We start from the raw sequence: 16,458 nt of genomic DNA, 5'->3' as shown, positions 1-16,458 counted from the left end.
TGCATGTACAGAAACAGAAGCCTGCGCAGCCACATTGCTAATCTGCAAGGGCAGGCTTCTGTTTCTGTGAACCTGGCTTCTAAATCTTTCAGTCTGTTATCCTTCTCACTTAATTTAGCCATGGTCTGTTTGTATTTCTGCAACATCTGAAATTACTAGTCACACAAAATAGCTTCATTTCTGAAAATAACTCCCAAATGTCCTCCAGGGTAACCTTTTTGCCCCTGGGCATAACTGGCTCCTGTTCACTAGGACCTGAAATAACTTTAGGGGAATCAAAGTCCTAATGCAGGAAACATCACCTGTTCTGGACTTCCCCATTGTCAGCCCACTTCCAGAATTCTCTTCTAGATGTATTGCTGTCTTAAGGCTGAATCTAAATCCTGGCTCTCCTCAGCTTGGCATCCCTCCCCTTTATCGTTTGCCAGCTGCAAAGCTCTTTTGGATCATCATCTGGGCAGAATTCAGGTTGGGGGAAGAGTTGAGCAGCTATCAGAGCTCAGAGTAATGTTGAACTCCATAAGGAAGTGCTCTGTTTCTCCCATTTCAGCATCTTGTATAGGTGTGTTAGGGATGCTGATCAATCAGCCCCCGGATGACTGGCTCAGGTGCCTGAATGGGCTTCAGTTGTTTCCCCTTCCCCATTTCAGACAAGAGTTGGGAAAAAAGATTTGCTGAGGGAACAGCAGATTGGTTATTGCTGTATCAAGAGCATTGTACTGGATAAGACATCATCTGAGATTTGGACAAGACGTTATTTGAGATACATGTAGGAATCACATTCACTGGAGTAAAATCAATGGAGATAAGAGAACATTAATGTAAAGCAACTGAGATATATTGAATGCTTATTAAGGAATGATATATGGGATTATTGCTGAAAAAAGTGTATTAAGTGGAATACCCTAAAGGGATTAAATATCAGAAGTATTAGATAGTTCAAGAGCTCCATGGTTGTTTGACCCTATGTGACTGAATGAGGAATGAATGATGAGGATGAGATGAGTTAATATGATTTAGGAATTTTCAATAAAGAGTGAAGTAGTTACTTGATGATTGATATTGTAACTAGATTGTGATAGTGATTTGTAATGAATAAGCACTAGAGATTTGCATACATTGAAGAAGTTCGTTTTTATATGCTATATATTGTCCTCAGAATCTCTAGTTTCTCGCTGTTTTCCTTTCAATGTTTTTATGTTCTTTTCCATTGATATATTCCTTAACGATACTTTGAGTTGATTTGATTTGTTTTGTATAACTCTTCACAATGTAATCCATAACCGAATTGGAACAAAATGAAATTTCCATTATACATAATGTATTGTAAGCCACTTTGAGCCCGCAAAAAGGTGGGAAAATGTGGGATACAAATGCAATAAATAAATAAAATAAAAATGTAAGTCTTTTTTATGCATATTCATTAGGGATGTCCTGAAAATCTGGCCTGCTTGTAGCCTTGAAGGACTGAACTTGGACAAGCCTACTTTAAAGTACTATGTAACATATTAACATTAAAATGGTTATTGTCGTCACTAATTATATATGGATATATTCTTTTCAGTGCTCTAACAAATGGTGCTGACTGTTCCGGGAGATGTTCCAGTCCACCAATGAGAAGGAGGCATTCCCTATCACGCCTTCCATCGTGGTCCAGAGAAGAAACTGACTGTGTCCAGTCACTGGCTCGGAGAAAGTGGAGTGGGTCTGACCTGGACCTGCGGGCATCTTTGTCAGACAGTGCCCAGAAGAGAGCAGATCTGGTGAACCAGCTTCGAGAGGCACACAGCAAGCTGCAGGGGCAATCGAAGGAGCTAAAGAAGCGTGATAAGGAGCTGGAACTTAGCCGAGCAAAGCTAGAAATGCTATCCCTTAAGCAGAAAGTAAATCTTGTCCTGCTTTGCTCACTTTGAAGTTACTGTGAACATTTCATGCTCAAGTCTCAGAATCAGAATCCAGTTAGATATTGCCATGCTGCAGTGCATATGAGGGCTGTGCATTTGTTTTGAAATGACACATAAAACACAATGAAACCGGGCTGGTTTTTGTTTCATTTTCCATTTTAGCATGCATTATTTGTAAATAGCACATGCTAAAATGGAAATGAAAACTAATATTAAATGAATGGAGGCTCCTCCCCTTCTAATTGAAATAACCACCCCTCCCCCAATGTGCATACACTTAATTCATGCTGAAAATAGTGCAGAAGGAGGGCGGTGGATATAAAAGATGCAGTTCACATTGTCATTGTTAGTAGACCATCAGGCTTATTTTCGAAAGAGAAAGACGCCCATATTTCGACCCAAATCGGGAGATGGGCACATAGGCGCCCGGTATAAGAGGCTTGGGGAGACTAACCTGCTTATAATCGAAATAGAAAAACGCCTATATTGTGACCCAAATCGGGAGATAGACATTTATCTCACAAAAACGAATAAAGCGGTATAATCGAAAGCCGAATTTGGACGTTTTCAACTGCACTCCGTCGCGGATGCGGACAAAGTTGATGGGGGCGTGTCGAAGGCGTGGTGAAGGCGGAACTGGGGCGTGGTTATCGGCCGATCAGAGATGGGCGCCTTTCGCCGATAATGGAAAAAAAATATGTGTTTTTAGCGAGAATTTAGGGCACTTTTCCTGGACCCTGTTTTTCCACTAATAAGGCCCCAAAAAGTGCCCTAAATGACCAGATGACCACTGGAGGGAATCGGGGATGACCTCCCCTGACTCCCCCAGTGATCACAAACCCCCTCCCACCACAAAATATGCCGTTTCACAAATTTTTATTTTCACCCTCAAATGTCATACCCACCTCCCTGGCAGCAGTATGCAGGTCACTGGAGCAGTTATTAGGGGGTGCAGTGGACTTCAGGCAGGTGGACCCAGGCCCATCCCCCCCCACCTGTTACACTTGTGCTGGTAAATGGGAGCCCTCCAAACCGCCCCCCAAACCCACTGTACCCACATGTAGGTGCCCCCCTTCACCCCTTAGGGCTATAGTAATGGTGTAGACTTGTGGGCAGTGGGTTTTGAGGGGGATTTGTGGGGCTCAACACCCAAGGGAAGGGTGCTATGCACCTCGGAGCTGTTTTTCCTTGTTTTTTTTTTTTGTAAAAGTGCCCCCTAGGGTGCCCGGTTGGTGTCCTGGCATGTGAGGGGGACCAGTGCAGTACGAATCCTGGCCCCTCCCACGAATAAATGTCTTGGAGTTATTCGTTTTTGAGCTGGGCGCTTTCGGTTTCCATTATCACTGAAAAACAAAAACGCCCAGCTCAAAAAAAGATAAACGTCCATGTTTTTCGAAAATACACTTTGGTCCGCCCCTTCACGGACCCGTTCTCGGAGATAAACGCCCATGGAGATAGGCATTTCCGTTCGATTATGCCCCTTTAAGCCTCCCCAGCCGCAGTGGATTGTTGGATCAGCTGTTTTTCTCCAAGTTGGGAGCCCGAGAGTAGACCAGTCCTGAGTCTGACTTGTCTTCTTTGCAGACAGTGCTGCCGCCATCACCGCTGAGTGCCGCCATGCCCATGCCCAGTTCCACCCTCCCGGGGATACTCGTCAGTCTGTCACCAGCAGTGTCCCTCCTCCTCCTCCAGTCCTCCTCTTTTTGCCTCCACTGTACACTGCCGATCCGCCTTCGGTTCGGTTCGGGCTTGCAATGTTACGTCACCGATCGTCTCAGGTCCGCTCAGCCAGTAGTCAGGCTCAGCGCCTCAGCTTCCCTGCTACGAGAGCTCCCGAGTCCCGCCTCCCATCCGTGATGCAATTATGCAACACTTCCTGTTCCGCATAGGTGGGAACGTGCAGGAGGGGCCATTACTGTAGGGAAGATTAAGAAGAAGACTCAAGGCTGAAGCTGAACTGAAGGCTGGTAAGAAAGTGACCTGGTTTTGCTGCACAAACAGCTCTACTACTCCTAGATTAAACTGCACTGCTGTCTGCTGCTTGCTTCTTGCTTGGAACAGAACAGCATTTCATTGATAAATTCACTAGACTGACTGATTCTGGGCAGGTCACAGTGTTTTTCAATCAAGATGATGTTGCAGGGAAAGATCAAGTGGACATGGCATTACTCCTCCCTTCCAACTTAAAGGTGTGTGGGAAAAGGGGTGGGGTCTGGGGGCTCGGGCAAGGAGTGGGCTATCATGGTAATTTCTGGTGTTGGAGGGTGGGGGGTCCAGGTGGCCTACATGCACCACCAGGGATGTTTTTGGACTTGTTCCCACTTCCTTCCTTCCCAGACCCAGAAATTGTGGCATGCAGCAGCGCACGTTGGATTTCAGGAGAGGTAGGTGCTGACTCTGAAGCTCTTGTCAAAATAAAAAAAATAATATTTTGTTTCATGCCGATCTCTTTTGTTTAAACATAACTAACTAAATGGGCTATAAGCCCCTAATGCTTTTGGTTTTCCTATATTTTGTTTGTGATGACTGTGATCTCATCTCAACTTTATGGATACAGGAATTTGTCCATTATTAACCCTCAGCAGGACATTTCAAGTCCATTTTTGATATTTTGGACATTTGATAGTGTGGAGTTTTTTGGGGTGCTAGATGATGTTGTGCCAGGCCTACACCTTATAGTCCGATCATCTTGGGCTGGCTGGGTGGTGTTACTGAACCCCCTTTTTTCTCTATATGCTGAAAGATTCACATTTAACTGTGGGTGATAACTTGGTCCTGTATCCTGTTTTATACACAGGTTGTGTGAGACTGTGGCTTTGGAGTTTCAAATTAATTACTTGCAAGCTTGAGTGCATCAGTAGTCATAAAGATGACTTATACTGTGCCAAAATTGAAATTTGAAAACTCTTATCTCTATCTGGTCATTAATAAAAGGAGCTCATTTTGAATACTATCCACCCTGTTACACTTGTGGTGGTAAATGGGAGCCCTCCAAACCGCCCCCCAAACCCACTGTACCCACATGTAGGTGCCCCCCTTCACCCCTTAGGGCTATAGTAATGGTGTAGACTTGTGGGCAGTGGGTTTTGAGGGGGATTTGTGGGGCTCAACACCCAAGGGAAGGGTGCTATGCACCTCGGAGCTGTTTTTCCTTGTTTTTTTTTTTTGTAAAAGTGCCCCCTAGGGTGCCCGGTTGGTGTCCTGGCATGTGAGGGGGACCAGTGCAGTACGAATCCTGGCCCCTCCCACGAATAAATGTCTTGGAGTTATTCGTTTTTGAGCTGGGCGCTTTCGGTTTCCATTATCACTGAAAAACAAAAACGCCCAGCTCAAAAAAAGATAAACGTCCATGTTTTTCGAAAATACACTTTGGTCCGCCCCTTCACGGACCCGTTCTCGGAGATAAACGCCCATGGAGATAGGCATTTCCGTTCGATTATGCCCCTTTAAGCCTCCCCAGCCGCAGTGGATTGTTGGATCAGCTGTTTTTCTCCAAGTTGGGAGCCCGAGAGTAGACCAGTCCTGAGTCTGACTTGTCTTCTTTGCAGACAGTGCTGCCGCCATCACCGCTGAGTGCCGCCATGCCCATGCCCAGTTCCACCCTCCCGGGGATACTCGTCAGTCTGTCACCAGCAGTGTCCCTCCTCCTCCTCCAGTCCTCCTCTTTTTGCCTCCACTGTACACTGCCGATCCGCCTTTGGTTCGGTTCGGGCTTGCAATGTTACGTCACCGATCGTCTCAGGTCCGCTCAGCCAGTAGTCAGGCTCAGCGCCTCAGCTTCCCTGCTACGAGAGCTCCCGAGTCCCGCCTCCCATCCGTGATGCAATTATGCAACACTTCCTGTTCCGCATAGGTGGGAACGTGCAGGAGGGGCCATTACTGTAGGGAAGATTAAGAAGAAGACTCAAGGCTGAAGCTGAACTGAAGGCTGGTAAGAAAGTGACCTGGTTTTGCTGCACAAACAACTCTACTACTCCTAGATTAAACTGCACTGCTGTCTGCTGCTTGCTTCTTGCTTGGAACAGAACAGCATTTCATTGATAAATTCACTAGACTGACTGATTCTGGGCAGGTCACAGTGTTTTTCAATCAAGATGATGTTGCAGGGAAAGATCAAGTGGACATGGCATTACTCCTCCCTTCCAACTTAAAGGTGTGTGGGAAAAGGGGTGGGGTCTGGGGGCTCGGGCAAGGAGTGGGCTATCATGGTAATTTCTGGTGTTGGAGGGTGGGGGGTCCAGGTGGCCTACATGCACCACCAGGGATGTTTTTGGACTTGTTCCCACTTCCTTCCTTCCCAGACCCAGAAATTGTGGCATGCAGCAGCGCACGTTGGATTTCAGGAGAGGTAGGTGCTGACTCTGAAGCTCTTGTCAAAATAAAAAAAATAATATTTTGTTTCATGCCGATCTCTTTTGTTTAAACATAACTAACTAAATGGGCTATAAGCCCCTAATGCTTTTGGTTTTCCTATATTTTGTTTGTGATGACTGTGATCTCATCTCAACTTTATGGATACAGGAATTTGTCCATTATTAACCCTCAGCAGGACATTTCAAGTCCATTTTTGATATTTTGGACATTTGATAGTGTGGAGTTTTTTGGGGTGCTAGATGATGTTGTGCCGGGCCTACACCTTATAGTCCGATCATCTTGGGCTGGCTGGGTGGTGTTACTGAACCCCCTTTTTTCTCTATATGCTGAAAGATTCACATTTAACTGTGGGTGATAACTTGGTCCTGTATCCTGTTTTATACACAGGTTGTGTGAGACTGTGGCTTTGGAGTTTCAAATTAATTACTTGCAAGCTTGAGTGCATCAGTAGTCATAAAGATGACTTATACTGTGCCAAAATTGAAATTTGAAAACTCTTATCTCTATCTGGTCATTAATAAAAGGAGCTCATTTTGAATACTATCCACCCTGTTACATTTGTGGTGGTAAATGGGAGCCCTCCAAACCGCCCCCAAAACCCACTGTACCCACATCTAGGTGCCCCCCTTCACCCATAAGTGCTATGGTAATGGTGTAGAGTTGTGGGCAGTGGGTTTGGGGGGGATTTGGGGGGGCTCAGCACCCAAGGGAAGGGAACTATGGACTTGGGAGGTATTTTACTTTTTTTTAAAATTGTTACAAGTGCCCCCTAGGGTGCCCGGTTGGTGTCCTGGCATGTGAGGGGTCCAGTGCACTACGAATCCTGGCCCCTCCCATGACCAAATGCCTTGGATTTGTTCATTTTTGAGCTGGGCGCTTTCGGTTTCCATTATCACTGAAAAACGATAACGCCCAGCTCAAATCCGCCCACATCCGATGCATTTTCCCGGCACAAACTGTATTATCAAAAAAAGATGGACGCCCATCTTTTTCGAAAATACGGTCTGGCCTGCCCCTTCACGTACCCATCCTCGGAGATAGACGCCCATGGAGATGGGCGTTCGCGTTCGATTATGCCCCTCTATATATGCAGCAACATGGTATGTGAGACAGATCTCAAGATATGTTTATCGGGCCGAGTTTATAACATTTGGGTTAAGTTAGGAATAATTTGAGGTAGACAAAATCTAAACAGCTGACTAAGTGCATACAAGCTGACCTGCCACAATAAATTCTCTAGGGGGTAATTTTAGAAAATATTTCCATGGATAAGTCAATATTTTGGGGCCCTTTTACTAAGCAGTGCTAAAAAATGGTCTACCCTATTCCCAACGTGGAGCTTTATTACATGCTAAGGGCTTTTTTTTGTAGGTTCGCTCTACAGCGAGCTCCTGTTTCGCTGTCGCTTCTTTAGGAGCTGAACCCCCGATATTCGAGCCCGCTCTCTGTGTCAGCCACTTTTTTGCTTTCCACTATTGCCGGGAATCTTAATTCCCTTACCTCTAATATTAACAAGCTGTATGAGGCACAGCAGTTTGCAATTGTGTGGTTAGAATTGATATTCTTTGAGCAAATGTTCGGTACATAAGATTAATTAAACTATAGCAATCTTTGCTTTTTTCCAGTGCTGTTTTTTTGACTGTGTCCCTCTGGTGTGGTATACCACCTGCCTCTACATTGAGGCATTCCTAGGAGCTGATCTGGGGAGTGGATAATGTTTATTTGCATATTTTATAAGATATGTGTAATTGTGCTTATAGGGACCCTTTTACAAAGCTGTGGTAAATGCTTTCTACAGCAAAAAATGGCTCACCGCAATGCACGCTGAGGCACCCCACATTAATTTTGGGATGTATGCGTGCTACGCCCATGCTAAAAACGTAAATTACTTTTTTAGCAATAAGGACGAAGAGCGAGTGTGTTCTGTGCTAATTGATTAGCGCAACTAGATTGCCATGCAACGATTAGCACATGCTTAGAATGTAGACCCTTACCATCTACATAATAGGTGGTGATAGGGGCTTGTGCATGAATAGCAAAATTTGTACGTGGTCATTAATAATGAAAATAGAAAAATCAGCCATTTTACCCCAGTGGTAAAAATGACCAGTGCTAAGGTCACTTTTTACCGCTGTTTGGTAAAAGAGCCCCATAATAAAGTGAGAAATTTGTATGTAACTAAATGGCAGACATAAATGTGTGTGTGGACTTTCTGTGGAGTAATTTGCAATATGCATGTTGTTCCATAGAAATTTGAAGTATGTGCTATCAGTTATGTGCCAATTATGCACGTGATTCATTAGAATAATATCATATATGCACATATGTGCACATGTATACGTGTAAATGCTAAAATTCTGCCTAAACACTGTTCTGTAACTAATATGCATATATTTTACATAGCACATGCTCTACAGGTAGGCATATTTATAGGCAGATTCTGGACAGGAATCCCAATTCACAGGTCTCCCACTTGGCCATCTCTCTCCTCTTCATTCTGTTCAAAATTCTGCTGCACGAGTAATATTCCGCCAGTGTTGTTACGCTCATATTAGCCCTTTCCTCAAGTCACTTCACTGGCTTCTAATCCGTTTCTGCATACAGTTCAAACTCCTTATATTGACCTATAAGTGCATTCACTCTGCAGCTCCTCAGTACCTCTCCACTCTCATCTCTCCCTTCATTCCTTCCCGGGAACTCCGTTCACTGGGTAAATCTCTCTTATCTGTACCCTTCTCCTCCACGGCTAACTCCAGACTCCATTCCTTTTATCTTGCTGCACCATATGCCTGGAATAGACTTCCTGAGCCGGTACGTCAAGCTCCATCTCTGGCCGTCTTCAAATCTAAGCTAAAAGCCCACCTTTTTGATGCTGCTTTTAACTCCTAACCCTTATTCACTTGTTCAGAACCCTTATTTTATCATCCTCACTTTAATAGTCTCTTATCTCTTGTTTGTCCTGTTTTGTCTGTCCTAATTAGATTGTAAACTCTGTCGAGCAGGGACTGTCTCTTCATGTTCAAGTGTACAGCGCTGCGTACGTCTAGTAGCGCTTTAGAAATGATAAGTAGTAGTAGTATGTGCCTAACTTATAGAATATACTATGAATTACATGAACATAGCTGCACACACCTAACACCTGCTCTATGGCTAGTGTGAATGGTCACACCTAACTTTTAGGTACATGTTTTCGCTGATATGTTGGTATTCTATAAATGAAAGTAGAGGCCTACATTCCTTTATAGAATCGGCAACTATCAGTCACCCAGTTATAGAATTACCCCCTTAGCATTTTTGGCTTTTAAATAGTTCTTTATTAAATAACATAGTTGCGTAATCATCAGAAGTGATTTAATTCGCAGAAAGTCTTGAATATTAAGATGTACTGTCATCCTTCTTATGTGTAGAATGCTTCTGAAACACCTCTAGTTCCTACCATTTTGGAGTATTAATTTATAGTGTGTTGCTCCCATCTAAGCACATCTCTAAAAACATCAATTCTCTGTTTCAATTTTTCTGTTCTGATTTCAATCTGGCTCCATAGAAACTGGAGGGCTCCGTAGCTCATCTTGAGAAGGAGAAGGAATGGCTAGAACTGTCTCGCTCTGAAGAAAAGACTCAGAGAGGGGAGCTGCAGGAAAAGTAAGAATATGAGCTGCAAACTGAAACTAGAAAATGTGAGGAATTTGTTTTGGAGGTTAGAAACAGAGAAGGAAAACTGGGAAAGTGGTAGGAGATGGTTAGAATGGAGTAAGAGCTAGAAAATTCAAGGGAATAGACAGATAGCACAGATGAAGGAACTAGGACACTAGACATAGAATTGACTGTCTAGGATAGTGAGACAGTGAATTAGATCAATTCTAAATAGGCATACGAGAGATAAAGTAGAGAAATGCGGTTGGGACAGTGTCTAGAGATGAACTCGGGCAGTGCTTCTCAGCCCAATCCTTGGGGCATACCCAGCTAGTCAGGTTTTCAGGATATCCACAGTAAATATGCAAGAGATATAGTTCCATGCACTGCCTCCTTGTATGCAAATCTATCTCATGCATATTCATTGTGGATATCCTGAAAAAACGACTGGTTGAGTGTGATCCAAGGACTGGTTTGAACTTGGGGGTGCATTGGGATAGTATCTGAAGATGGAAAAGCGGACGGAAGTTGCAATAATGTCTGGAGACAGATAAGGAGTGGCATTTGAGACAGTGTCTAAAGATAGAACAGCAGGAGCTGAAGGAGAATAGTAGCTGAGGAGGAGAATTGGCTGGAATAGTATTGAAAGTTTGAGCAAGAAGCTGCAGTTAGAATAGCATCTAGAAATGGATCAGGGGTTTCAGTGGGGATTATGTCTAGAGAGGGACTAGGGGTTTACAGTTGGAATAGTGTCTAAAGACAGAACAGAGGCTGAAGTTGGGATAGTGTCTAGAGATAGAACAGGGCCTAGAATTGGTATACTGTTTAGAAATGGAGCAGGGGCTGGAGTTGGACTAGTGTCTAAAGATGGAGCAAAGGTTGGAGTCGGGATAGTATCTAGAATTGTAACAGTGGCTCAAATTGGTATAATGTCTAGAAATGGAGCAGGGTCTGGAGTTGGACTAGTGTCTAGAGATGGAGTAGGGGCTGGATTTGGAATAGTGTCTAAAGATGGAGCAAAGGCTGGAGTTGGGATAGTATCTAGAATTGTAACAGTGGCTCAAATTGGTATAATGTCTAGAAATGGAGCAGGGTCTGGAGTTGGACTAGTGTCTAGAGATGGAGTAGGGGCTGGATTTGGAATAGTGTCTCAAGATGGAGTAGGGACTGGACGGTATAATATCTAGAGATGGAGTAGGGTTGAACTTAGAATAGTGTCTAGAGATGGAGCAGGATCTGGATTTTGAATAGGGTCTAACAATAGAACAGGGGCAGGAATTGTTTTAGTGTCTAGAGATGGAGTAGGGGCTGGATTTGGAATAGTGTCTCAAGATGGAGTAGGGGCTGGAGTTGATATAATATCTAGAGATGGAGTAGGGTTGAACTTAGAATAGTGTCTAGAGATGGAGCAGGATCTGGATTTTGAATAGGGTCTAACAATAAAACAGGGGCAGGAATTGGATTAGTGTCTAGAGATGGAGTAGGGGCTGGATTTGGAATAGTGTCTCAAGATGGAGTAGGGGCTGGAGTTGATATAATATCTAGAGATGGAGTAGGGTTGAACTTAGAATAGTGTCTAGAGATGGAGCAGGATCTGGATTTTGAATAGGGTCTAACAATAAAACAGGGGCAGGAATTGGATTAGTGTCTAGAGATGGAGGAGGGGCTGGACAGTAAAATTTCTAGAGATGGAGCAGGAACTGGAATTGGAATAGTGTCTAGAGATGGAACAGGGTTGCAGTGGGATAGTGTCTAAAGATGGAGCAGAGCTTGCTGTTGGGCGCGTGGTGCAATCATTTAGTAAGAATATTATTCTATAGCCTGTTTTTATTATCAAAACATGCGTGTCTAAAAATCTCTGCTTGTTTCTTAGAATTATAAATTTGGAGATGGAAGTGGTGAAAGCAAAATCCTGTTTGGATACCCTAAGTCACAGTTCTCTCTCTCTGCTTCCCAGCTGGGGTCCTTCCATGGTAAGAATATTGGAACAGACATCAAAAGGTTGTAATAAATGTGGTTGAATGGGTTTTCTGAGGTATCTTACTTAGACTCGGCTTCATCTCTCCTTCCTTTGGGCAGTTGAACCTGAAACCACCCAGTTTGTTAGGTGATGCCTTTGAGACCTTTCTAGCATGAGTGAGTGTGATTACTTGTGAAAAAATCTCATTCACAGATACATTAGGGGAGGTTGGAGTTTTGAACGGCAAGGGAAGCATAAACAGGTGTGATGGTTGTCGTTGCAGTCACCATTTACTTTTGCAGACAGCGCACAGTATTTCTGTGTCGCTACTGTTATATGCACACGTTCACCATGTGGCTGTATTTGCATGCCCATTCTCACCATTACTGTGCACACATCACCTTTCAGTTCTGCACATGCTCACTTGCATTATGGGCTGACCATTCTATGGGACCCTTTTACTAAGTTATGGTAGGTGCTAAAGTGTGTCTAAAGCAGCTTAAAATGGCATACCAAGGGACACGCTCAGGTACGTTAACCGCACACTATGTATTGTTTATTGTTAAAATTAGTAAAAAAGGCCCGTTTCTGACACAAATGAAACGGGTGCTAGCAAGGTTTTCCTCGGAGTGTGTATGTTTGAGAGAGTGTGTGTGAGAGTGACTGTGTGAGAGAGAGAGTGAAAGTGCGAGTGTGTGTGTGTGACAGAGAGAGAGTGAGACTGGGTGCGAGTGTGTCTGTGAGAGAGAGTGTGTGTGATTCTCCTCTCTCCCCTGCCCCCCTCCAGCCACCCAGCGATTCTCCTCGCTCCCCTGATTACCTCAGTCGAAGTGGCTGCGTTATTGAAAGCCCTGCCCATCTCTAGCCTTCCCTTCGAGTTTGTTCCCTCAGAGTCCCGCCCTTGCAGAAAGAGGAAATGATGTCAGAAGGCGGGACTCTTAGGGTTCGAACTCGAAGGGAAGGCTGGAGACGGGCAGGGCTTTCAATGACGCGGCCGCTTCGACGGAGGTAATCAGGGGAGCGAGGAGAATCGCTGGGTGGCTAGAGGGGGGGGGGGCAGGGGAGAGAGGAGAATCGCTGGATGGCTTGGGAGAGACCTGTGAAGTGACGCATGCGCGGCACTTCGGTCACAGCTCATTTATATAGTAGGATCTTATACTCTGCATTATCTCATAGATTCTAAGTGGATAACAAAAGTTTACAAATATAATAATAAAACACCATTCCATTAGACAAACATCAAAACACAACATAAGAAAAAAATAAATTCAATTAAAATATACCCTTGAGTACAATAACACATCTTCAATTTTCCATTGTCTGATGCACATAGCTGAGCATAAATCAATGTACAGATGAATGTCCCTATAACTTTGAATGGCAAGGGAAGCAAAAACAGGTGTGATCAACACCAAAAGCTTGCTGAAAAACAGTTGTCTTTTAACATCTTTTTAAACACCGAAATGATCTGCAGAGAACAGACTTGGTACGGTAATTCATTCCATAATTTTGGCTCTGCTACATAAAAATTATTTGCCCTACATTCCTCAAGTCTAATCAATCGAAATGAAGAGACATCAAAGTAATAAAGCAGTAGTCGAGCACAAAGTTCGCAGTGGCTGATGCAAATACAAAGTAGTAAACAATAGTTGAAGAAATAGTATTTGTCAAAACCTTGAATACAAGTAATAAAATTTTATACCGAATTCTAAACTCAACCGGTAACCAATGCAAATGCATCAGAACTGGTGAGATATGATCAAACCAGGACTTTTTTTGTGGGGGTACTTGGGGGTACTGAGTACCGGCACCTTTTTCATTGTCTACTAAAATTGACCCATGGTCCCCAAGTTTATGTGACAGAGCTCAGGCCCTACACATCAATTCTGCCTTGTCATAGATCTGTGACTGGTTGCAGGGGGCCTGACCTTTGTGGGGTGGGTCCCTTAGTGATCACCTCACCCCTGAAGGGTGGCCTGGCATTTGAGTACAGGCACCTTTTATGTTAGAAAAAAAACGCACTGGATCAAACAGAATCTGGGCCGCAGATTTTTTTTGAGGGGGTATGTCAGGGGGCAGAGAGTGGGCATTCTGGCACTAATCAGCTCAGGTACATTATCGCAAGCTAACTGGTTAGCACAGGAAAACCGTGCGAGCCCTTGCTTTCTACAAAATGGGTGACGGCAAGTGCTCACACAGTAAAATATTTTAGTGCCGTGCGCTAATGCAATATTAATGCATAACCATTATTACAAAAAAAAAAATACAAAAAGGCCATTTTTACAGCTTCGGTAAAAATGACCTTAGAATGGGGGAAAGGCCACTTTTTGCTACAACATAGTAAAAGGACTCTATGACCTTGGCAAATGCTGGAGAAATGGGAACAGCTTGCACACAGTTGATTGATGCTGCTTAAAATCTTTCCTTTCTCCTGTCCTTTATCTACTCACCCCATTTCCTATTTTTCACATAGATTGTTGTGTGGGGCAAAAATTCTTACAGCATTACACAATTGGATAAGTCAGTCTCTTACGGATTTAAACCACATCTACAAACCCATTTTTGAGACTTTAAATACTTCCCTTAATTTGCCTCTGATTTTTATTTGTCTTGCTTATTCGTCTTGACTAGATTGTAAGCTCTCTTGAGCAGGGACTCTCTCTTATGTCTATCTGTACAATGCCATGAGCACCTATATAAATATGTAGTAGTCATAATGGTGTAATGCATGTGTGGGTTTCTGCGGAAGACGACGGCATGTGCGCAGCAGCTGTTACTGGTGAGATGAACATCTGTTGCTTGTATGTTATTTACAGGGAAAAGATGACTTTAACCAGGAGCTAAATGCTGTTCGGGAACATCTCCATTACTACAGAGACCGTGTAAAAGTTTTAGAGAGAGAACGGAACGAAGCCATCCAGCAGCTGAAAGTGGTCAAAAAGGTTTGTCTTGTGAACATTCTCATTGCCTTATTTGCTACTTAATAGCAATCCACGTATTCGGCATACTGTTCCATGTCTTGACTTTGTACACTTGGGGCCCAACATAAGTATATACGTATTGTCATACTGGGACAGACTGAAAGTCCATCAAGGCCAGCATCCTGTTTCCAACAGTGGCCAATCCAGGTCACAAGTACCTGGCAAGATCCCAAAACAGTATAATACATTTTATGCTGCTTATCCTAGAAATACTGTCAAAAAATTAGGCGTTCTACTTATTATGTTTTCAAAACTCAGCAAACATATGCAAAAATAAAAAGTAGAGAAGTGAGTGTCACCCAGTACAATACAAATTGAATCTTGGGGATGTCTCATATATTATCATTTGGCTGTGTGTATGACAAAGTGCTCTTGTCTGTCAGCCATAACAGTCTTTAATCATTGACTACCCCCTCCATCCAGATTTGGTGAAAATATATATTAGTATGGAAAGTACTTAGGGCACACACTTATAAAACAGTAGGAAGGTATCTATTTAGACTACCACTGTTTGATTATCAAAATAACTTATCTTGTGCGTCTTATGTATATATTGAGGAGCATCCAGGAACCTTCGTTATCCCGACAGGACCTGTTTCGCCAGATTGCTTTGTCAAGGGATAATCCTGCAAGACCATCAATATACAACAAAAAATTAATTAATTTGTAATCTCTAAATACATTCTTCCTAAAAAACTAAGCTCGAGACTTACGGTTTCAACTTCCTGGTATGCCTTGTGCTCACTCTGCATTAACATGAAAATGGCGGCGGCGTTCTTTTAAAAAAGCCGGCACCGGAACTCCTATGTGTTTCCTGTACGTAGCTGGTAGCGTGAGCATCGACAGTAAATTAGCTACACGCTCTCATTTGGAACCTTACAAAAAACACCCTCAATGCATGTATGTGTTTAAACCTCCTGGTTCAATTGTTCCTAAATTGAAAATCCAATAGGATTCACGCTGTGACAATTTTCTGTTGCGATCGCCTCCCCTCGGATGTGAAGTCACATGTTCTATAACTTGACATTTAAGCATGTCTACTGTGTGACTTTTATTAATGCAATGTTGCACTAGCGGAGCACCTATGTTTCTTGCCGTAATTCTAGATCTATGTTCGGTCATACGTGCGTTGAGTGACCTACTGGATTTACCTATATAAATTTTGTCACAAGGGCACCGAATACAATATACGATATGTGTCGTCTGACAAGTGGTATGGCTATGTAATTTGTGTGTATGATTCTTGTGGCAAAACACATCTGATTCAATGGTTAGCTCACACGTTTTGCAACTCTTTTTGTTACATTTAAAATGACCATATTTCTCAGACTGCCCGCCTTCGTTCGTCACCGGTAACATTGCAGGACTCAAGATTTCTTTTAAATTCTTTGCCCGGGAAAAAGCTGTCCTAACTCCCAGCTCTTTAAATCCCAGCTCTTTATCCTAGAAATAAGCAGTGGACTTTCCCCAAGTCCATTTTAATAATGGCTTATGGACTTTTGTTTTAGGTAGGTATCCAAACCTTTTTTAAACCCCACTAAGCTAACTGCTTTTACTACATTCTATGGCAACGAATTCCAGAGTTTAATTACACGTTGTGTGAAGA

At 43.3% G+C, this 16,458-nt stretch overlaps 1 protein-coding gene across 1 annotated transcript in view; it reads left to right on the top strand.

The window, feature by feature from the left end:
• The window catches only part of LOC115457017 (nucleoprotein TPR), a 146,252-nt gene that overhangs the window by 15,798 nt on the left and 113,996 nt on the right, over positions 1-16,458 (top strand). Inside the window, exons 3-6 of the mRNA XM_030186445.1 lie at positions 1,565-1,883; positions 9,823-9,920; positions 11,785-11,884; positions 14,688-14,813. Of these exons, the coding sequence (XP_030042305.1) occupies positions 1,565-1,883; positions 9,823-9,920; positions 11,785-11,884; positions 14,688-14,813 (643 nt within the window). The remainder of the gene's footprint in view (positions 1-1,564; positions 1,884-9,822; positions 9,921-11,784; positions 11,885-14,687; positions 14,814-16,458) is intronic.

This window comes from Microcaecilia unicolor, chromosome 1 (assembly GCF_901765095.1).
Source record: "Microcaecilia unicolor chromosome 1, aMicUni1.1, whole genome shotgun sequence".
Classification (NCBI taxonomy): domain Eukaryota; kingdom Metazoa; phylum Chordata; class Amphibia; order Gymnophiona; family Siphonopidae; genus Microcaecilia; species Microcaecilia unicolor.
The sequence above is the reverse complement of the archived record's forward strand: the minus strand, read 5'-3'. Positions and strand labels throughout refer to the sequence as shown.